At 46.5% G+C, this 23253-nt stretch overlaps 1 protein-coding gene across 1 annotated transcript in view; it reads left to right on the forward strand.

Annotated features, from left to right (window-relative positions):
- Positions 1-3111: 3111 nt before the first annotated feature.
- The window catches only part of LOC102388471 (exocyst complex component 6B), a 177306-nt gene continuing 157164 nt past the window's right edge, over positions 3112-23253 (forward strand). Inside the window, exons 1-9 of the mRNA XM_025216643.1 lie at positions 3112-3201; positions 3356-3402; positions 5201-5321; positions 8351-8422; positions 9177-9274; positions 10229-10334; positions 11437-11546; positions 21229-21300; positions 21976-22087. Coding sequence (XP_025072428.1) covers positions 3199-3201; positions 3356-3402; positions 5201-5321; positions 8351-8422; positions 9177-9274; positions 10229-10334; positions 11437-11546; positions 21229-21300; positions 21976-22087 — 741 coding nt within the window. The 5' untranslated portion in view covers positions 3112-3198. The remainder of the gene's footprint in view (positions 3202-3355; positions 3403-5200; positions 5322-8350; positions 8423-9176; positions 9275-10228; positions 10335-11436; positions 11547-21228; positions 21301-21975; positions 22088-23253) is intronic.

Below are 23253 nucleotides of genomic sequence, written 5' to 3' on the forward strand. Positions count from 1 at the left end.
TTGATACCTACATAGTCAGATGGGTCACTAGTTGGCTGGAGGGCCGCACCCAGAGAGTGGTGGCGGACGGGTCATTTTCCACCTGGAGGGACGTGGGCAGTGGGGTCCCCCAGGGCTCGGTCCTCAGGCCCGCACTGTTCAACATCTTCATCAGTGACTTGGACGAGGGGGTGAAAAACACTTCGTTCAAAGTCGTGGGTGACGCTAAGATGTGGGGGGAAGTGGGCACGCTAGAAGGGAGGAATAGGCTGTAATTGGACCTAGACAGGTCACAGGGGTGGGCGGATGAGAACAGGATGGGGTTCAACACTGACAAGTGCAAGGTGCTGCACCTGGGGGGGAAGAACCAGCAGCACACCTACAGGCTGGGGAACTCCCTTCTCGTCAGCGCAGAGGCAGAAAAGGATCTTGGCGTCATTATTGATGCCAAATTGAACAAGGGCCGACAGTGTGGGGATGCGGTCAGGAAGGCCAACCGCCCCTTGTCGTGCATCCACAGATGCATCTCGAGCAGGTCCAAGGAGGTGATCCTCCCCCTCTATGCCACACTGGTCAGGCGGCAGGTGGAGTACTGCATCCAGCTCTGGGCGCCGCACTTCAGGAGGGATGTGGACAGCATGGAGAGGGTCCAGAGGAGGCCACCCGCATGATCAGGAGTCAGCAGGGCAGGCCCTACGAGGAGAGGTTAAGGGCCCTGACCCTGTTCAGCCTCCACAAGAGAAGGCTGAGGGGGATCTAGTGGCCTGTTACAAACTAGTCAGGGGGGACCAGCAGGCATTGGGGGAGTCCCTGTTCCCCCGAGCACTACTGGGAGTAACAAGGAATAACGGCCATAAGTTGGCGGGGAGTAGATTCAGGCTAGAAATCAGGAGGCACTGCTGCACAGTCAGGGCGGCTAGGATCTGGAACCAACTTCCAAGGGAGGCGGTGCTCCCTCCTACCCCAGGGGTCTTCAAAACAAGGCTAGATAATCACCTTGCTGAGGTCACTTGACCCCAGCATCCTTTACTGCCATGGCAGGGGATCGGACTAGATGATCTGCTCAGGTCCCTTCCGTCCCGACCAACTATGAAAATGGCTCTCTGAACCGGTGAGTCTCCAAGGTGCCACCTTGCCCTTTCTTCTACCCGACTTCACAGCTTTCCACCTCTATGCTCACCACAAAATTATTTTGCTCTACTAATCTAGAATGAGCCATACGAAATTTCCAAATTGCATATTTCACACAGAATAATTTTGCAAGAAAAAAATGTGCTTAGTTTTGTATTGAGTTCTGGAATTTCCCAGCTTGGTCTTTTGTCCATGTTGGGCTGTGAACCTTGTGTTTTCACTGTTGATGATAAAGGAGGAAATCCTTGAGTCCTCAAACTGGATGTCCATCTATGGCAAAATGGCTTTTTCCTTTTGTAAAAGGCGGTGGTTAAGGTGGAGAGTTTCAAACCAAAACCTGGGGTAATGAGGAAAAATTCAACCAGAATTTATCAGCTTGATGGAGGAACTGCTTGTTGGCATTGTTACGAGGGAGGTCAGACTAGATGACCACAGGTCACTTTCTGGCCTTAAAATCTGCAAATCCAGAGTAGGGGGCTGGACCTGATGATCTCACGAGGTCCCTTCCAGCCCTAAACTTGTGTGAATATATGAATCTCTGCCCTGCAGTCCTGTTACTTGCACTGGATGATGAAGTAGAGGGGTTATGTCACACGGGAGTGTTATCAGAAGATAGATGATAGGATTTTCCTGTGTGTCCGCCCCGTTCTTAAGCAGCTTCTGGCACCTAAAATGCTTCTTTGAAAAGATTAGGCTTCCTGTGGACTTAAACCTGAATTCAAGCTGTACTCCTGCAAATTCACAGGAGCTTACACTAAATCCAAATCTGCCTTGAGTCTCGATAATAAATGTTAATAGCACCCTGGTGGTACCCAGTGAGAGCGGTGCGGATGGTTGTGGAGCCCCATCATCTCTTGTTGGAGGAGGAGTGTCTACGATTAAAAGTGTTATCTGCAGAATTTTCCCAAGAACTTCTTAATAAAGGGCCTGTTAAATCAGAATATTTGTGTACTCACGATGGGTGGAGACCTCCATTGTCAGATTCTTTTAATTAACTTTTCCCACTTTAAATACGGACCCAAGGCTCTCATTCTCCCTTTCCCAGACTGGTAACACTTACTGTTGCCTTTGTTGTCCTTTCAAGGGATCTAAAAAGTGCTTGGCTCATCAAAGCCCAAATAGAGCGTCTCCTTTCCTTCCCAAAATAGTTTGTAGACGCATTTCAGGCACATAAACTGATAGACGGGGCAGGAGGGGGGGGAGAAGTAGCAATGGTGTAAGAAGGAAAGGCAATGGATAAAACAAGCATGGCTAACATGGTGACTGTGGTGTTTGTGCAGGAGTTCAATGTCTTTATCTCATCAATGAGAATAACTGAGGATGCTCCAAGTCTCTCCTAAAGGTAGACAAAATGAGATGATCGCCAAGTGGAAGAGCTCACAGTAGGAAGTCTCTGATCTTTTGTAGCTTTAATCGACACCTTCCTTTTAACTCGAGGGCCAGTGCCCTGTGTATCTGGAGCTGCAAGCACTGCTTCTACTCCGAGCTTTGTTGATCTGTGTGCTTTTTATATTTGCTCAGACAGAGATGGATGCTACCAGTGTCCAGATAAATAAAGGAATAATTGAATAATTTTCTGTAACCTTTTGCAGGATTGGTCCCCCTTCTCTTTTTTTTGTTAGCACTTAACATTCTTGTTCTCCACCATCGCCAGGTTTTTGTACAAAACCTGATGGTATTATTTGCAGTCTAGTCTAGTAAGTGTGGGAGTTATACGTAGAAACATGCATAATTTCTGCACGGCAGAACTGGAAGAGATTGGGTGTATGAACGTAACAGGGTTGTTCAAAATGTTCTTGTGGCAAAATACTCGCCTGTAATTGTACTCGGAGCAAATTGTTGACATTTAGTGTCTGCATCGAACTCTGTAAGGGAATGTGGCACTGAGGTCAGAAAAAAAAATTGAGCAAATGACGTTTTTAATTTGTGGATGCAGGAGTTTTGCATGGAGGTGGATGGATTTAATGCTGTCGCCAGTGGTTTAGATGAATTTGATCTGTTTTTCAGGGTGCCCGAGAAACCTTCGAGAACTATTACAGGAAACAGAGAAGAAAACAGGCCAGATTGGTGCTGCAGCCCCCTTCAAACATGGTACGCCTGTAAAAGTTTTAGCCTTCACAGTTGCTTTGCCTGATAAAGCAGCAAAATGTTGTCTCCACATTGTTGCGCGTGTGTGGTCTCTTGTTTGTTTCCAATTTCAGTGTCCTCCTTTGTTTGAATCCTTGTGCACTTCTCTTTGTTGCAGCATGAAACATTAGACGGCTACAGGAAGTATTTTAATCAAATTGTAGGGTAGGTATTCTTTTTATATACACATTCTCGAAATATGTGTGTGCTGTGTTGTTGAATGGCAAACAGAAAAGGAAATGTTCATCTTTTTGACAATTCATTTAAGGAGCCAAAGCAGGAAAACTGCGGTTTGTGCTTCCGAAGCATCTGAGGGAGAGGCGTTTTAGTGTATCCGTAAACTTTGTCACCGGTGCCAGCAGTTTAGAGACTTACCAGTTATTCTGCACAGTTCGCATATTTGGGAGTAAACATGGCTTGTGCACCGTGTACAGCAGCTGAGTACTGGGATGAGATGAACAAGCCAGAGTTGCGCTGGATTATGCCGACGTTGTCACCATCTTGGTCTGAACACTGAGACTTTTCCCTGCGGGAGGTCGGCAAGGAGTTGGGGTGACGTGGGCATAACTGTGCAGCCTTTCCCTGTGGGTACAGAAAACTCCTGGCTGTTGCAGCCTGGTGTATGGCCCGGTCTTTCAAAACCAGCCAAACTTCTAGTGAACAGGACCTAGGGCGGCTGTTTTGGAACAAATGGGGTGGCCTGGAGAAATGCTAATCAACCAAGATTGGAAATGATTTTCTATCCACCTGAGTAGTCAGGATTAATGAAACGTACCGTGAAGCCTGGCTGTCGCTTTAGAGCAGTGGTACCCAAGCTTTTGGCCCCACAGGCTGGAAGAGTGGTACAGGGAGGGTCTGCCTCCAGTCTGGGGGCCTGATCTGACATGCCATATTGCAGCTGGATTGGGCCTGGGGTGGCACGTGCTGGATGGGGCTCACTAGCCTCTTCCCTCAGCCCTCCTGCCTGAGTGGGGGCCCCCGTGCCTCCAGCCACCCCAGCCCTGTGCACGCTGCATGGGTCCCCATCATCCCGCTCTGCTCACAGCCCATGGTGCTGGGTCGGGTCCCTGTGCATAGGGTCATGTCATTTGGGCCACGGGGTGGTGACAGTGCTAATTGCCATGACCCCCACCCCAGATTTCCAGACCCATGGGGACCCTGGCTGGTCAGATCATGTGGCTCCACGTGTCATACATTGAGCACCCCTGCTTTAGGACACATGGCTAAATGTTCCCCACTGAATAGAGATTTGCAGTCTAGATTCTGTGCATTGGCCTTTTTTTAATGTGTTATGCACAATTTTGCTGTTATTTGCTACCATGTTTGGCAACAGGAGAAATGGAGACAATTATTTTATTCTGATGGACTGAGCTTTCTACTGCATTCACAGATGTAAACTGGCTTAGAAGAAATGCCAGTAAAAGAGAGACATAGCAGAGGTTTCTTTGGAGTGGCACAACTATACTCTGGTTGCTGCTGGCTGGACCGATGCAGTTTTAATCAGCAGTACATCTTAAGCAACTAGATAGATAACTTCAATTAATAGTGGATGAAAACTCTGTCCCTCTCTATGCACAGTCTCCTTTCTAGGAAGAGTGACATTTTTTGTTTTCTGAACTGCTTTTTTAGTGTGTAACATTAAAAGGTGATAACATTAAAAAGCCAGAGTAAAATGGGGCAAGATTATTACAGTTCACCCATTTCGACAGTCCAAATGCAAAAACAGTATTTCAGGAGAACAACTTTACCTTGGAAGGACCGAATAACTCAATGTTGTAAAGCAAAATAGTCATATGGCTAGGAGAGATGCCTGCACATTAGTTATATAATTCTTTTCTCTATACAGCTGGTGATTTGAGGTTTTTTGCTCGTTTTGCAAGTCATTTGCATGCGATGTTTGTAAAACCACATGGAAGTCATGGACTCTAAGCTCTGACTGCTCTGCCACTTTCTTTCCTGTTAGTTTTTTTGTAGTTGAAGATCACATCTTGCATACAACCCAGGGCTTGGTAAACAGAGCCTACATTGATGAGCTGTGGGAAATGGCTTTGTCAAAAACCATCGCAGCCCTAAGAACACATTCGGTAAGTAAAAGCTACAGATTATTCGGCTCCTGCTGTGAGTATGACCTGATGCTTTGGAGGCTTTATTTTTTATTGTAGCGTTGCTTGGGGCAGGTTGGTCAGTTTGTTGGGTGTTTTGGGGTGGAGATACTGGTGGCGTCTTCGGGAAGTTTTTCTTCGGTTCTGTGAACCCTGGATCCCCCAGGATCTTCTGCAACAAAGCCTCATCTGTTCAGAAGACTGGATCCTCATTTCATCTCTCCATTATTTGGTCAAAAGCAATCAGGACTTGTGGTAGAGGTGATATCTTTTATTTGACCAACTAGATTTTTGCCAAAAAAAAAATAAAAAAATCGTTAATTCATTATTTGGTCAGTCATTTTAAAAGGCCCCAGCAGAGGGCCCCAGCTTGTTCTCTACTCGACTAATATCTCTATTTGAGATACAGACCGTTTTGGTGTTCCCTTCAAATCAATGCCAGCGCAAGACACTGCCAAGTTAAAAATCATATGGCTTTTTAAAAACAAACATGTAGATTTCCTTTCCTATGTTAGTGTCTTGGATGATTAAAACTGAAGGGATTTAAAAGAATTTAAATTTACTTTTTACCACTCGTGCGACAGTTATACTTCTGGCATTTGTCTGTTTGGGCAAAACGAGTGTTAGTCAGGCTTACTTTTCTTCTCGTGCTAGCATAATGCTGCCCTGTTCCAGTCGCAAACATTTCAAAGGGAATTTTTTCAGTGTCTCCATGCATGTTAAGGGAAGAAAAAGTTCCATTGGTCTAAGGTTTTAGAAGAAAAATCTAGATTTTTTTTTTTTAGGATGCTTACAATTCTTTTGATTTTTTTTTTTTCCCTACGTTACTCTGAAATTAGTTTAAAATTAACAGCCTCTCTTTCTGGGTGAAACTAAAATAATATTCAGCTACTCTCAATGACAGCTGGTGACTTCTGAAAATGGGGAGAAGGTGTTTTGGGTCAGTTTATGGCAGGTACGTCTTACTGGATCCAGCTGCACATAGGCTGCCTGTATATGTGCTTGCAGGTGGGGAGGGAGGTGTTTTAATTAGAGCGGTTCCCGGACAGCTGCTCTAACTAAAATGCCTCACCGTCGCATATATTAAGCCCCCTGCATTTCAGAATGGCTTCCGGCTTATTTCTTAGGTCCACTGTTTTTGTGCGACAGGAAAGCCTCAAAAGCGTATAGTGTGCAGGGCACAGTGTGCTCTTTACTTTTAAACCACCTTTAGTTTTCCATTCGCTTAGTTTTGGTCGTAGTGGCCATGTCTGAATTGTATTATAAAATAGCAGTGCAGCTTTCCTCATAGTTGGGGAACCCATGCTACAGACCTGTTGCTCTCAGCGTGCCCTTGACTAAATACAGCATCTCCCTGTGGTCCTCAAATGTTTCCAAAGCATGGTAGCTCTTTTGATGGGGATCAGCCAGCGGTGCTCAGACCGTGGCTCCTGAAACACAAGCCTCTTTGGAGAAAATGCTAGCGGTGTGAGGTTTTCAAGGGTTTATGGCATGCATTTCATAACGTGTGTGCTTAAGGCAAGGCTGCATATGGGTGCCATAATGTTGGAAATTTGCCATACATCCATAAATGTTGTACTCATGGGCTTTTTTCCCCTTTTGAACTGGAGGGTGTTTTACCACTGTTCACCTGGGTGGGGTGGATGCTGTCAGAGCTTTTCGCTTAACACTAACATCCCTTCCCTTAATGTGGAAACTGAGAGAAAAATAGATGCACATATTACTAATATAAAGCCATGCTCCCTTTAATCCAGGGGCTTTTGGTGGCAGTGCAAACCATGAGAGTGAAGCAAATCAAAGTGCTTCTCTTCTCAATTCCAGCCAGTTTGGTGGTGTGACAAGCTGTACTGACTGGTGTTGCCGAATTTTAATCTGCAATAGAAAGAGGTTTTTAGTGATCAGAGTTGTGTGCAGTCCATCAGCACTTATACGCAACTACAGGAGTGTGCACAGACCCATCGTGTCCGTCCCATAGTACTCGGATTTGCTGGGAAACTGTCACATTAGTGAGGCTGTTTCAGATATTTCTATTCGACCAATCTCTGCCTGGATTCCTTCCTTACGTTTCAGCGGGACATCTTTTATCATTCCTGATAGCTTTAGGGCACCATCTTTCTCTTTGACTGACTTTCTTTTTTTTGGACAGTGAAATGGAAAATGTCTCTTTCAATCTTTCACGATGATTTAATAGAGTCCTTCCTTCTCGAGTTTCCAATGGGCTCTAAATCTCTGTTTCTTTTTCCAGCGTATGAATAGTGGTTCTATTTTTGGTAAGAGTCTGAATTTTTGCATATTTCACCTTTTAGCAAAGTTGTCTGCTAGCGTAAAGATGATGTGCAGTGTTACACGAGACGTTTGTGATTCTGGTCTGCTGTGTCAGTAGGCGATATGCTGTCAGTGGGCTATATGCTGTCTTTAGACTGTGAGATCTTAGAGCTGTAAACCCTTGTTGCTTGCATCAAAATCTGGACATTAATTTTAATAGCCAAGCAGTTTGGTTTCTCCCTCTGATGCCACCAGAGCCTTCCAATTAAAAATGATGATCCTCTTCATAAAGGGAGCTTGGGGGTATTGTGTGTTTTGCAGTACCTTTATTAACATTAAATGCAATGTAATTAATATTCAGTAGTAGGTAATGCTAACTCTCTTTGGTCTGTCAGCATAATTATTTGTTTTTTACCTTTTCCTCCTTAATCCTGTGCTTGAAAACTGAAACTCCTGGGTATTTTAGGTTATACGAGGGCAGCTGTGCTCCATCCTAGATGATTATTCATCTTGTCGAGTCCCAAGTGCAACCTGTTGTGGAACAAAATAATGTATCAGTATTTGTAACTTGTTGTTGTTATGACAAATCACAATGTGTAATAAAGGCTTGTTAAAAGCCTGCTGATAGGCTGTATCAAATGTCTCAGCATTATCACCTGCGATGAGGGATTACTGAAAGAATTACTCCAACTTCTATTTGTAGAAATTAAAACCGGTTTTTGTTTTCGCCCTGTCCCCTGCTCTAGTCGTACTGTTCTGACCCGAACCTGGTTTTAGACTTGAAGAACCTCATAGTGCTGTTTGCAGACACGCTCCAGGTATGTGCCCCTCTCTTGTTTGCACTTCTTGTGAAAGGATTTAAACCTGTTGATGGATGTCGGCTTGCCGTGTCAGCTTGCTTTCCTTTGCATTTGGTGAGGGATGAATTCAGGTGCCAGACTGACGGTCTGGAAGCCAGCTTGCTTTCCTCACGGGACGCGCAACCTGCGGGCAGTGTCCATGGGCAGCTATACATGTGATGGACCTCTGCTCCGATGCATGCTAATTAGCACATGTCGGAGCAGACTCCATTCATTAGTGCGCTGCAGCAGCCTCTGCGTTGCGTGGATTCAGCATCCCCGCATTTCAAAATGAGCTGGGGTGCTTTAACTGAAGCTTGTCTAACTAAAGCCAGGAGTATGGCTTCTGAATGGGAACTTCCTAGCTGTTAAATGCTGGAGGTTATAGGTGGAAGAGGAATAGGGGGGGAAACCCTGGTCATCCCCTGTTCACTCTCCCTTTCAGCATTCATTCTCTGCCCTGCGATACAGGATATTGGGTCAAATGGACCTATGGTATGACCCAGTAAATGGCAATTCTTAAGCCAGTAGTATTCAGCCACTACAAATCTGGGTTGAATTTGAATTGGCTATTAGGAATGAAATCATTTGCATAGTTTCCATATCCCTGGGCCATCCAGTCTTTAGAGCAGTGTAAATTCGGTGACTTTGAGAAGAGCAGAATTGACTTTTTAAATCCAGTGTCGGCAGTTCTTCACTGAACTTAGGTGCTTTTTTTTTTTTTTAATTGCAGGGATATGGCTTCCCTGTAAACCAGCTATTTGACATGCTATTGGAAATCAGAGACCAATACAGTGAGACCCTCCTTAAGAAATGGTCAGGAGTTTTCAGGTACGAAACTTTTGAAGAAGAAATACACTGAATAATGCACATGGATGTTACGTGTGTCGAATTTTTTTCTTATTCAAAGGATTACTTGTAACATGCTTGCATGTAAATGTTGGCCTCTATAACACTGCCTGTGAGCTATCGTCTTGAGACAGGGAAAGAAAATACAAAAACACCATAGCACACATCTCATACAGGGACATGCTAACTGTGTGACATCAACTTACGCTGTACCCTGGACCGCCTTCTATGTAGATACCTTCATGATAGTGTTGACTTGCATAATTGGCATCCAGGACCAAGCACGCCTGTTGTCAAGTCATACCCAACTTCCTATGCTCGGAGGAGAGCCACATGTATTAATGGCATCAGAAGAACTCTGGGAATGTATCCCATGATGCTTTGTGGTGCCATAAGCTGAGCCCCTCGACAATTCATTTACAACGATCTGTGGGGGAACTTACCTGTCCTTCTGGGTCTATGGGGGTTCATGAATGGTCACTGGAGGACTACAGTACTCAACAGTTTAGCTTGCATTTTTGGGGGAAATGTTACTTTGGCTTTTGCTTCTAATTTCTCAAGGTCCAAAGCACCCCCAACTGGGTCCAGAGGGGTGTGTGTTTGGGGGCAGGAGGAAGGGACCTGAATAAGGCCTAGGCTACCACTTTGGTAAGGACAATACGTATAATCACGGGCCATGGAGACAGTATTAAGCCTATTTCAGCTGTTTCAAATTAAGTCTTTATGAGCCAACTCGTGGCACCTGTTTCTTGTATTGTAGTACAGTGTTACAACATTACCATTAACTTACTCCATCGTCTGTTTGCAAATACCTTTGTACTGCTGGTGAGGCTAGCCCATCTGCACAGGAGCAAAATTCCACCCAAAGTCACGTTCGACACCACTAGATGCTTTCCCCATGGAGGCTCGCTGTAATTGTTCTTTTGTGTTTTACAGAAATATACTTGATTCGGATAACTACAGTCCTATACCAGTAGCTAATGAAGAAATTTATAAGAAGATTGTAGGGCAATTCCCCTTCCAGGATGCAGAACTTGAAAAGGTAAGGAAAGCTTATAACGGGCCCCTGTCGGGATAAAAGTTCCTTTGTGTACCATTAAAAATCCGCTGCTGCTTCTTGGTTGTTACCAACATTTAAGGCTAACGTGGGAAGCATTTCAAGTGCACTTCCCCTGGCTTATTTTTGTCGGTTTGCATGAAGAAAATAATTTGTTGGTGTCTACTCATTTTTGCTTTCGGAGCATTATGTGCAAACCCTGGTCTGCAGCGCTTGCAGTCTAAGACAAGGGAGATGTAAAAATATCTGCTCCCACTGGAATTTTACTTTAATTTTAAGGAAATGTTTGGATTGATCTTATTTATTTGTTTTAATTTCTTCAGATTTCTAAGCGAGCTACATCCTGGATTTTGTAAAAGCTTGTTTTCACAAAACGTGAAAGAAGGGCCAAATTTGACTGAACCAGTGTCTCTTAAAAGCGTGCTTGGCTGTGGACTCAACATCTGGTAGACAGCATGCTCCCAGCCTGGGCAACATAATTATGAATGGCAGATATTTTTTTTCAATCCTCTTTAAGCATTCAGGCTTTAAAAAGTCCATTCCCCCTCCAACCTAGGGTTGAATTTCTTTCCCTCTCAGGGCCATCTGTGCTGTAGTTGAATCCAAGCTAAGGAGAGTTTTGTTGCAAGGACGAGACCTCCGCTATTGGAGGTGGAAACACAGAAATGGTGGAAAGAGACTGAGGAAAGTGTCTGTCTGGTGTGGGGCACGGTGGGAAATCCAAGCTGTGGGGTCTTCCAGTGCGAGTCAGGGATCCGGGAGATGGGCATGGGGGTGGCTTTCTTCCGCCTGCTCCTTTTGAGCTGCACGTTCCCTTCCAGGCCCATTTCAGAATCCAAATCCTTTACACACCGCTGCGCCATTTGTGAGTGATTATCTGATCTTTTACTTGGCTGAACAGCTTATATAATATACAATAAATGCTGGCTGCTTGTTTCGTTGCTCAACTTAGCTGAATATTAGAATTAATTTGAATACTTGGAACGCGTTGTTGGAAAGCGGCTCCCTCGCCAGGCTTGGCCGTGAGGAGTTTCTCTCCGCTGAGTGTCTGCTGCTGGGCTCATTTGAATTCTCTTGCACTTTACAGCAACCATTTCCAAAGAAGTTCCCCTTTTCCGAGTTTGTGCCTAAAGTTTACAGTCAGATTAAGGAATTCATCTACGCCTGTCTGAAGTTCTCCGAAGACCTTCATCTGAGGTAAAGTATGACTCTACCCACAGTTACTCACGGAAATACAAAGATAACTTTGTAGTTTCTATTTCTTTTTGCTGGAAAATCTCACAAAGCTTTATAAACATTTCTTTCCTTAATCCTCTGTCAGTCAAACTGATTTGGATCTCCCTCCTCCAAGTGGAAGGATGGAGACGGCACACTCCCTTCTGTTGTGATAGGAGATTATGTACATATAAGTGTCCTGCTGCTTTCTATAGAAGAAGAGCACGGTACCTTGCTGGCTTCCTTGGTGGCTAGTAAAAAATTGGTGCGTTTCCTCTGGGACACCTCTGACTTGTTTGCATTGTGCAGCTTGACCCCACTGGAGAGAGGTAACCATGGCCATTTTGAGTAGACTATCAGACATGGAGGCTGAGACTGTGCTGAGCATCTGTCTTGAACAGTGCTTCTGAAAGGATGGTGAGGAGCTTGTTGAAGCTAAAAATGTGGGTATCCTCTTCTGTACAGGGGCAGGAAGTACGGAGGATGGCCTATGAAACTCTTCCCCTCTTTTGGGAACTTGTAGGTCAACTAGCTTCTACCCGAATTCTTAAACCCCCAGTGCAACCTCTTTGGGAGCCAAGGGGATGTTGTATAATGGCTTTACTCCTGAAAATTCAGACTTGCCCCACTTTTCCTGCTCCAAGGGACGCTTTTAGACAGGGCTTCCTCTTCGGGCCATTCCTCTTACCCTTCCCTTTGTTGCCTTCACTCCCCACCGGGCTGTGTGAAAGTGGCAATGTAGCATTACAGGCATGTTGTCAAAACCAGGAGTGCGCCCCACCATAGGATCATAGGAAAGGAGGGCTGGAAGGGATCTCTCAAGGGCATCTAGTCCAGCCCCCTGCTCAGAGCAGGATCATCAATGACTAAACCATCCCTTCTTGGTCCTATGTGTACTATGAGAGGACAGCAACAAGCCCTGCTCCTTAATACCAGCGGAGTCCGTGCAGAGCTCCCTTCTCCCCGTTTAGATCAGATGTCCACCTGTGCCTCTTCAGAACGGGGACCTCCCCACAGACCCTCTCAGCAAACATCTGCACTGCTTTAAAGAGGTCTTGGAAAGGTCAGGAATAGTTCTACAGGCATCTGGCTATGCAACCAGTTTGTCCAGGGCAGTGGTTTTCACCCTTTTTTTAAGACTCGAAGTACCCCTTGTTTTAGACTCCAGGCACCCACCCCTCCAATAATGTCAGTTCTTTGCTTTCACTTTTTTGGCCTACAGAAAACAGTAGAGCAATTCTTCTGTTGAAAGAACTTGGTAAAAGGCCACAGTGGGGCTGAGTGGTCTTAATGGTATGGACTCCTATTTGAAACCTCTGGGTTGATCTTATGAGTCCTATTTGCACACCTATCTGTGCTAATGTTGTGTGGCACCCTTGAAAGTTTGTCGGAGCACCCCAGGTGTTATGGCACCCTGGTTAAGAGTTACTGGTCTAGGGCCAAGGACAACCATCCGGACAACTAAGCTCAGGACAGCCAAAACGCTACCACCCCAGGCCTCTACTACATGGATTAAAGGAGAAACTTCTCCAGCTGGCTATTTCAATAAATTCATGAATTTCATGAAACAGTCTTGGAGAAGAACTCCTAAAGTTTCACTTGGCAAGGGTAAGACCACAATCCCCTTTATATATAGGGGCTGACTTCAGCCAAAGGATTCAAGATCCTTCATTTGCTGGCAGGGAAGAGGTGTACCCACAGGCCTAGCTTGGTAGAAAAGTATTTAAAAATAAAAGAATTAAACAGCTGGAGAGATTTCCTGTTCAACCCTCCCCATTGTCCAGCCTGTGAGGTAGGTGTGTAGCATGTATACTCGGGCCCAGACCAGTCGAGGCTGGCTCAGGGTTGCACAGTATTGTCCAAGTCAGGAATAGAAACCAAGATTGGAAACCGAAGGGCTGGACTTGTCACTCGCATCGCATGCTATCTTTGCTAAATACTCGCTGCAGTCAGAGCATTGTTTTCATTGAGCTCTGCGGCTCCAGAAATTCCAGCTCCTTCTAGATAGGTAACATCTTGGGTTTTTTTCCTTGGGATTTTATAAATAAAGCAAACAAGGTTTGAATCTGTTTTCCAAATATCCTGAATACTGTATTTTCTTGCATAAAACATGCACCTCCCTACCCCCAACCCAGCTGGGGGGGAATTTGGGGTCCTTATTAAATGTGGAAAATACGGATCCCAAGGGGTCTGGAAATTTGACAGCAAGGATTGGTGGCAGATTAATTGTCCTGGCTCCCATGGCCCTTAATGCTACCGCCACTCCTGCTGCCAAATGTCTGGACCCCTGGGGAGCCCCCACCCCGCTGCATGACATGGATCCGTGTGCTGGATCAGGCCTGCACACAGGGTCAGGCTGCAGCTGGATTTGGCATGTTGGATATGGCTGGGATGTAGGGTCAGACCCGGCACATGACCCAGGATCCGGCATGCAGGGGTGGACCCAATATGCAGCCCCAGACCTGGTGCACCAGCTCTGTTCCTTTACCTGTACTACAAGGCAAGAAATCTATTTTTCTTCAAGCTGTCTGTTAAAAACCAGGGGTTTGCTTGTATTCTGGGCATGCTGCATGCAAGAAAATATTATTTACTAGCCTTCTTCCTTGCCCAGGTGCCCTGATGCAGTTTTCCCAAGAAGGTGCGAGTGTGTGATAAGCCTGAAGAACAATTATATTATTTAATTATTACAAGATGGGACTTTTTAAATCTCCGGTTATAGACTTAACAAGTAGTGACTTCTTCATGCAAAGGGGCAACCATCCATCCCTTAGGTCTGTACAATGGGCAGCTAGCTAGGCACTCTGCTGCATTTGGCTGTCTTCCCCTTGTGTAGCTTCAGCTGTTGACTGTTGCTGGAGGCTGGGTAGCGTATCAGTGGGTCTGATATTAGGTTTTGCAGTCATGGGACTGCGGGGTGCCCGTGTCTTAAGCTTTTCCCAGCCCGTGTGCAATGCTTTGTAGGCATTGATTTGCTTTCCTTGCTGACCAGAGAAGCTGTTGGAGAAGTCCACTTTTTTTCTGCCATGGAAGCTAAGATCCAGGGGGGGGGTTTCTTACCGTCAGTACTGGCATTTAATCATCCTGCGGTGGATGGCAGGGTATTCACATTGGTGGGCCCCTAGGGTCTTACCCTGTGGGTCGCCATGAAATATTTTGGCTTCCGAAGCCACCTTGCCCTCTGCTCTTTCTGCGAGATGGTTCCGTTTCATAGAGATGTCAGATCCATCTCGCTCCTCCAGCCGTGCTTGTCTTGGAGCGCAACTAAGAGCTTTATGCTTTTAACCATTACAGAGATGATTAGGTTTGTCAGAGACTGGAAGAAAAGTGTTCTCCTGGGTCCCACCTCGGGGCTTCCCCATGGACAAGTTATTAACATTCCTTTCAACATTGGATTTTTCAGCCTTTTTTTGGAGAGGTGGGTTGGGGTAGGTCGGGGGGAGGGAGCCAAGCTGTTGGGTTTTTCCAGCCAAACGCACCGAATATTTCTCTGAAAACCCCTGTTGACACTTTCTTCATTTCATCCTGACAGTTTGAATTAGTTTTTATTAGGAAGTTTGGCTACAAAGCCGGCAGCAAGTTTTCTTTCTTTCTCTTTCTTTTTCTTCCTTGGTTGTCATTTACCTTGCACCCTGGAGTGATTGGGGTCAGGCTGTCAATCACAGTAGGCATGAAGGTCATGGCTACTGCTATGGGATATGGGACATCAGCTGTCATTAATACAGACAGTTCTCTTAAATACTCTACAGTCTTTTCCTGAAGAATAGACCCTACGGCAGAAAACATGGCTCATATTTTTTTAAGTTATTATTCTAAACCAGCTCCTTGTATTTGTTGGACAGAAATATTCTCCTTTTATGTTGACGTGATTATGAAAGATGTTTAAAGTATTTAAACTAAATTCTTGTTTTAAACAGTGTGTCTGTGTGTGTGCGCACATGCACATTTTTTTTATTTTCCTTGACTAATTTGATTTTAAAAAACCCTCAGTTTAAGTATTTCTTCATTGGAACAAGTTTTTATAAGATGCATCCTGAAGTTTCCTCCCAAGTAGCTCCCCTGAAAAATTTCCACTTGTTGGACAGATTCCACCAGCTCCAGAGGAATTTCTCATTTTGAAGATATTCCTCTTGGAATCAGTAGGTGGAAAATTAAATGTGTCAATTCTATGTCGAACAGCACTTTGATCTTACAAACGTAAGGCCCGATCTCTGCAAAAACTTAAGTACAGATTTTTTTTTGGTGCCAAAGAAGTTTAGGAGTGCAAGTCGCTGCAGTCAGTGAAGCTTGTGCACCTAAATCATTTGAAATTCCACTTTTAAGCAACGGTGAATTTACTCGCATGTGTAGGCCCATTGAAATCTGTTATGCGTGTATAAGTGATTGCAGAAGTTGACTCCAAGGATCTGCAGTACAAGAAATAGTCGGTCTTTATACCGCGGCTTGATTCGAACCAAGGATTCCATTTTTTGGACATCCTGCTTCTCAGTCTCTAAATTGATTTTTCAGGTATGCATTAGAAGTCAGCATATTGTGCTGCTGGAAAGAGGAGAACAAAAGGATTGATACTGCAGTGAATGGCACGGATAGAAAGAGCCTCAAACAGGCTGTAGCTGGGATTCAGATGAGACCAAAGGTTAAAAATCCTTAATACAGTAAATATAAATACCATGGTCCTACTCCAGGGAATGAGAGGAAGTTAGGGAAATCTTTTCATTCTTGGTGACCCCAGAGAATTCACAGTAGATGCTATACTTCAAGACCGTATGCTGAGCACCCAGGTCCACGGTGACCAGAAGTTGTTACCAACTAATTGTTGACTTGGGTGGACTGAGATCTGTTCTCCCTGTCCACTCCGTGTCACAAAAATGACCAGGACCCATGAATGGGCATTGGCCCTTTGTCAGCAAGTCTTCTCATCGTGGCTCATCACTAAATCAGTCCGAGACACCTGGGCTTCTGACTTGTCCCTACAGTCTAGGTCTACCCGGAGGTCATGACTGAAGCCTCTTGGTTGGGCAGCGTGAGGAATCCTGCCCAAATTTTACCTGTTTTGTGGATAAACCCACCTTGGAGTCTGAAGTATACCCGTGTGCAGGCTGTGCGAATGGCTGTTCTGTATGTCTCGTACGTACATTAGTATCATCCCTAGTTGACTTGCCCAGCGCTCACCTAGCACCTTTATCCCAACATAGAACTAAAAGTGAAATATTTGAATATTGTATTTACTTGCATAGTGCACACACCTTTTCCCCAAAAGTTAGCCCCCCAAAACTGTGGTGCGTGTCTTAAGTGGGGAAGCTGATTTTCTGCCCGGAAAACACGGTGGGTCACATTGCTTACTAAGAAAACAACACTTAAAAGCCTCTGGAAATGATGCCATTCTCCATACTGAAACCCATCACTTACCTTATTTGTGTCACAAATTGATGTATTCGTGCATCAAAGGAGAGTCTGGAGCCAGACAGCATAATATCAGGGAGCTGAAAAAGAAAGCCCTTTGAAGCTCTAAAACACCGTGGCAACGTTGAGCATTGTCATTAAGCATCGGTGGTTCATCACGGTTATGGTTAAAATGTCGTTGCTGATTTTAAGGGTGAAGTTAGTGACTAAAGTAAACCCTCCATTTTCGGAGTGGTCTGCCTTTTATTCCAGGCGGCATGAGGGAGGGTGGTGTAATAACCTTCTGCAGAAAGCACCATCTGCATCAGAGGAGCATCGGCACGCCACCAGCTTTTCCCATTCTGCCAGAAGCATTCGTTTCTGAGGCCTGGGGCATGCATGCTGCTCCCAGCCAGTGGGGAGCTGTGCCAGGGCTGGCCCGCTGGAAGCCACGTCCACACTGCCGCCGCTTGCATAACGCAGCTGGGAGATGTAGGGGGAGGGTAGGAGAAGCAGTAGCTGTGTGGACGTAGCTTCCAGCCACCAAGTCCCAGTGCAGCTCCTGGAGTTGGACCCATGCTGCATCTGGGGAGAGGTTGCAGTAGGGAGAAGCAGGGTGCAGCTGGAAGTTGCCCAGCCCTGGCACACCATCTCGCAGCTTAGCTGGTCACGGGCATAGCCAAAGCTCTGCTCTGCTCGGTGGGTTGGATCCGGGGGCTCAACAAGGCCGTATGCTGCCGACTCCTGCTCTAGTATTTTTCCATAATCCAAAAATGAGTGAAAGTTTTGAACTGGCATTTCTCAGGGCTGCCGTGAATCTACAAATCTCTGGGTTTTTGAGAGTCACGTGCATGTCTTTGCACACCAAACTGTGCTAACATTGCATGACCACCCTGCAGCACCCCATAGCATCTCATGGCACCCCAGTGCCGCAGCACCCTGATTGAGATTTGCTGCTCTCGGGTCTCTGGAGTGGCCACCTTCGTAGGAGTCTAAAATGCCTTCTGCGCTTAAGAGGATGATCTCATGATTATCTTACATCATTCACCAGCAGGACAGAAGGGCTTTTGGTTGTCAGGACCTGCTGCAGGCTTCATTTCTGTTCTTGCATATAACAGGCCTGCTTTCTTTTCATTTTGAATGTGCATCTTCCTTTTCTCACCATCGGTCTCTGCAGGCTCCTTCCCCACATCTTCCCCGTGCTTGCTGTCCCTGTGCTGCTCCAGTTCTTCTAGGGCAAAGTGAAACTGTGGGATCAAAGGAGCAGGGGTGCCTCACTCGCATTGGCAGCGGTGTCTTTTACACCCTTGGTTTGCTTTTACTGGCTGTGAATTTTCACAGGTCTGGCTTCTTTCATGCTTTGGCTGTATTTAACCTTTTCATTGCTTTGTTGGCAATAAGTAACTCCAAGCAGGGTGGGCGAGGGAGGGGAGATGGGGAGAGCTTTAGAAATAAACCACCGCTGGTGTCAAGAATGGAGCATCCAACCAGAGGCGGGCCTGAGCCAAGAGCCTGATGTCCAGATACCAGCTCCTTGGGCTGTGGCTTGTGACCCTGCTCAAACCCAAGAGACAATATGCTAGAAGCCATATAAAGAACCAGCCAGAAGAGATCAAGCAATGTCTGAGAGGCACCATCCCACGCTAACAAAGCACCATGTTCATCTAAGGAAGGTCAAGAAAGAGCAACCCTACCACTGTGGCCAGAAGGACCTAGTGTGAGGCTTCAGCTGGTCGTGGGCCTTTTAAAAATGTCATCAAGAGCCAGGCCCTGCAGAGTGCCGACTGCTGACTACTCCCCTTGACAGCAATAAGAGATTAATGTGCCCAGAGTCTAGTGGAATTGGGACCCTAATTGTAAAGGGGCATTTAAGGGGGTGATCTGTGGGTGGGCACAGGTCCTGGAGTGTGGTGGTTGAGCCCACTTGAGGTAAGGGCAACTACACGCACTCACATCAGCGGGTTTGGGAGCTGTGGGGTGGGAAGGGACCTGCCAAGCCGCTGCCAGGACAGGCTTCAGGGAGCTGACATGCTAGATAGCTAAGTACAGAGCAAGCCTGCCTCAGACACAAGTGGCTGGAGATAACTTGAAGGCTTTCTTTTGTTTATCCTGTCGTTCTCTGCTTTGTAATCTCGCCATTTGTCAGGTAAAACAGGATAAGGAGCAAAAGGTCACAGGGTTGATTTACCAGGAGCCCTAAAGTTATTAATGTTTCTGAACTTTCCAGTCTGAAATGTTCTTTGCTGTCCAGCTGCCTGTCATCCTGCTCTCAGAGATAAAGGCTCTGTCGTTTCAGGCCTAATGCGCTGCCGACGATAGATCAAAGGAGCCTGCATTTCGCTTGCTTTCCCAAACCTGCTTCAAAAAGAAAGGATTGCACCTAGCTGGCAGGAGAGGGCAGGGCTGCTGGCCAGAGGAGCTTCCCCAGCAGTACTTTAGGTGACCTGCAAAGATGGCCTCTTTTAATGGCCTCGATTTAGCTTTTTAGTGAATGGAAAAAAGAACCTTTTAAAACCCCAAACATCCCTTCCCAAAATCCAGGCAGTGCTGAGTCCTCTACTATTAAAGCTTTGTTAGAGGATTGCATGTTCTCAGTTGTAGGAGACTGATTCAGCCAAAAAAATAGGGAGCAGACTTTCAAAGTAAGCATTTGTACACGTAATGTCCCCTCTTCCTCATCATGGATTATCAACCAGGTTTGAAATGGGACCTTTAGGACCAGGTGGAGCTGTCAGTTGCTTGAAGGAAAAGATCAATTATGGTAATAGAAGTGTAGCTTGGGGCTGTTTTCAGTAGAGCCGTCAGTGCAGCGTGATGATGAGATAGCGGTGTTGCTCTGCTCATGTGCGGATGCACCTCGCTCTGCTTGCGCACAAGTCCACACTTGTGAAAAACTCCAACCTTTATTAGCGTGGTAGGTATCGGTGCATGCAAGAATTGGTAGCTGTAAACATGTGCATTTGTATACGTGTGACTTTGAAATTCAGGCATGCTGTTGTCCCCCAGTTAGCTTGGAAGTGTAATTCTGTCTCCTGGTGCTACGCCATTGTGTTTCTTGGGATGCGTGGTGGAGGATTACATGCAGCTGAAGAGCTAGTATTCCCATTACTGCTGTGTGACTGCATCTGCCTTTGTAATGCCAATTAATACCAAAGGCTTCGCCCATGCAGAGGTTGATGAAGTGCTGGGAAGACTTCTGCAGCTCAGTTGGAGGAAGGGGTCCCTCCCCAAAGCTCCTTCACTGTCCTCTGCCTGGTGGCCTGTGGCATGCCAAGGCAAAATGGTGTCTCCGTCTGGCGGCCAGACTCCATTTCCCAGCAGCCCCTGCCAGCATGGCTGGGGCCAGTTTCCATGGAGACCCCAGCAGCAGCTGTGCTGTGATAATGGGGGGTCGGAGTTTCCGTGGAGACCAGCCCCAGCAGCGCTGGCAGGGTGTGTGGCAGGGCGCAGAGCTGCTCCAGAGCTGGGCTGGGATCTTGCAGCAGTGATGGTATGGTCCAGGGCAGAGCTGCAGTCTGCAGTTGGCATGCTCCGTGCAGGCAGAGGATCGTGGCTCTGCCTCAGCTCCTTGCAGCGGTGACAGCATGGTCCAGAGCCGCGATCCTCTGCCTGCACGGCCCTGCCTGGAGCATGCAGGCTGCAAGGTCCCAACCCAGCCCCGGAGCAGCTCCCTGCCCTGCTGTGTGCCCTGCTGGTATGGTCCAGGGCAGAGCTGCAGTCTGCAGTTGGCATGCTCCGTGCAGGCAGAGGATCGTGGCTCTGCCTCAGCTCCTTGCAGCGGTGACAGCATGGTCCAGAGCCGCGATCCTCTGCCTGCACGGCCCTGCCTGGAGCATGCAGGCTGCAAGGTCCCAACCCAGCCCCGGAGCAGCTCCCTGCCCTGCTGTGTGCCCTGCCAGCACGGCTCGGGTTGGTCTCCATGGAAACCCCAGCCCCGTGCTGTCATAGTATGGATGCTGCTGGAGTCTCTGTGGAAACCAGCCCCAGCCGCATGGGCAGGGGCTGCTGGGAAATAGACTCCACTGCTGGCGGGAGCTGGCTGATGGGCTGGACTTTGCCCACCTCTGTCCTGGGACGTTAGAGGATGGTTATCTCTGAGATCTGTCCCAGTAAAATTGGAGAGCTGTGTGCTCTCGGCAGCACTGGAGTCCTTCCTGCCCTGCCATGGCAAGAACCAGGCACTGCCTTGCCAGTGGTTGCTGTGCTTTTTGGCTTGGAAAAGTGCGCACCAGCGAGTTAATGCTGGGTGAGGGGCACTGTTAACCTCCCACACCCTCTTCTGCAGATCACAGCAGAGGGCAGGGGGCAGCTTCCTCCTTAGGCTCCTTCTTCCTCTTCAGGACCTTCCCTCCTCACGGTAGGTTCCTCCACAGGTTTGCTGTACTCCGCACTGCCTCGGTATGCATGGAGGAGAGGAGGGGGAGCACTAACCCCAGCGGGGAGACCTGGGCCAGCTCTGCAGACCTTCTAACCACACACTGGGACACTGCTGCACTTGGGTGTGGTGGGGCTTTGGCAGGCAGAGCATTGAAAATCAGCCTAGCAGACAGCGCTGCACTTCTGCATTTATTGTTTGTATAAACAGCTGTTCTGGCTGAGGGATCTTCCCAAATCTGATTTGTCATGGTATAAAAATACACGTATATAGCACTACTGTAAAAGAGGCACAGGGCCTGTGGGGTTGATTCACAGAAGCGCCGAGTTTCCACGGCTCCAGTTTGAAGGGGGTGGGAACTGCATGTAATGGCACCTCTGGATGTTGGGATCTAAAGCAGAAGGGTGGTTGGTTCAAGGTGTTAGCTTGGGATTCAGGAGACAATTTCAGGTCCTACCTCCTTGACACGGACACTGGGTACGTCACTCGCTCTCCTGGAAGGCAGGGTCGTTGATACTTCACAGGGGCAATTATGAGAATGAAGGTGCTAAAGATTTTGAGGTGGTCTCATACCGGGTAGAGGGGACCTGGGATCTCCTTCCTTCTCCTGGATTTAAAGCAGTTTGCAAATCGTTTTCTTTCAATTCTGCTTTCCAGCTCCACCGAGGTTGATGACATGATTAGAAAATCCACCAACTTGCTCCTGACTCGAACACTCAGCAACTGTTTACAAACTGTTATTAAGAGGAGAAACATAGGGCTGACGGAGGTAAGCATTTCCCTTCCAGCAGGAAAATCCTCTCATCACAGCAACACCACGTTTCAGGTTATGTGATCTTTGTACGGCCTTCACAGCGCACTGAGGGCGCCTTGTTAATGGAGTAGCATCGGTATTGCTGTCAAGTGTTCACCTTTTAAATCCTACGGGGAAGCTCTATAGTGTTGCTGAGCTCTGTGCTTGGGGAGAGAAGAATATCTTTGCTCAGTTCTCAGCTAGTTAGTGCAACAAGGAACATATGGCAATGATAAATTCAAATAGTCTTAAAAAAAGACTAGCATTTATATTCAGGCAGCCAGTTGGCATTGTAGTGTGTGATCAGAACAGCATTGGGTTAGGTGGTATAGTAATATGGACTTTAAAAGACAGTCCCTGTCCCAGAAATTATTTCCTGTCCAGGGATGGAAAAGTAACTTCCTACATGGAAGACACCATTCCTGACAGTTTTTCAAAGTGGTCATGAGCCAACAGTTTTCGTGTTGGCACGTGTTGTTTGCGGGAGACTTTTTCAGAAGTTAAATCAGTTGAATGTTTGTAGATTTATAAGCTGCATACACATGCGTACCATACCTAGGCCAGTGGACTTCATAATCGGAGACAATGCGCAATTCTGTAATATCCGTACTAGTAGTAGTAATATCCTTGATCAGTATTATAATTACTGATTGTGGATACCAAGATGAGACCTGATCAACATTTGCTTTTATTTAATCGAGTTCTGTGCTGGCCTTCCTGTGAAAGGCTCAGGGCAGCTTACAGTAAAAGGCAAAATTAATAGAAACAGAGCAAAAGAGAAAGCTGTAACTTGCTTTGCCTTGAAAGTTGTTAGTGTTTTAGGAATATTTATATATTCAAGATGTGAATTGCAACACGTCAAGACCTCCCATGTAGGTATCCTCCAGTTTCCAACTGGGATTCACCCCTGTCCTACTCTTCAGAGTGTGAAGTATCCAGGTTGTAGCTGTATTGGTTTAAAGGAAAAAGCAATCGGGACTCGTAGTAGAGGTGATATCTTTTATTAAACCATCAGATTTTTGCCAAAAAAAAAAAAATCTTCAATTGCAAGCTTTCAGGAACAAACCAGACATTGGAGAAAAGATTGTAAAAGTTCTGGGTAGAAGTGAAAGTTTATATTTCCTAGGATGTCACAGAGGAGT

Source organism: Alligator sinensis, unplaced genomic scaffold (assembly GCF_000455745.1).
Source record: "Alligator sinensis unplaced genomic scaffold, ASM45574v1 scaffold12_2, whole genome shotgun sequence".
NCBI lineage: Eukaryota > Metazoa > Chordata > Crocodylia > Alligatoridae > Alligator > Alligator sinensis.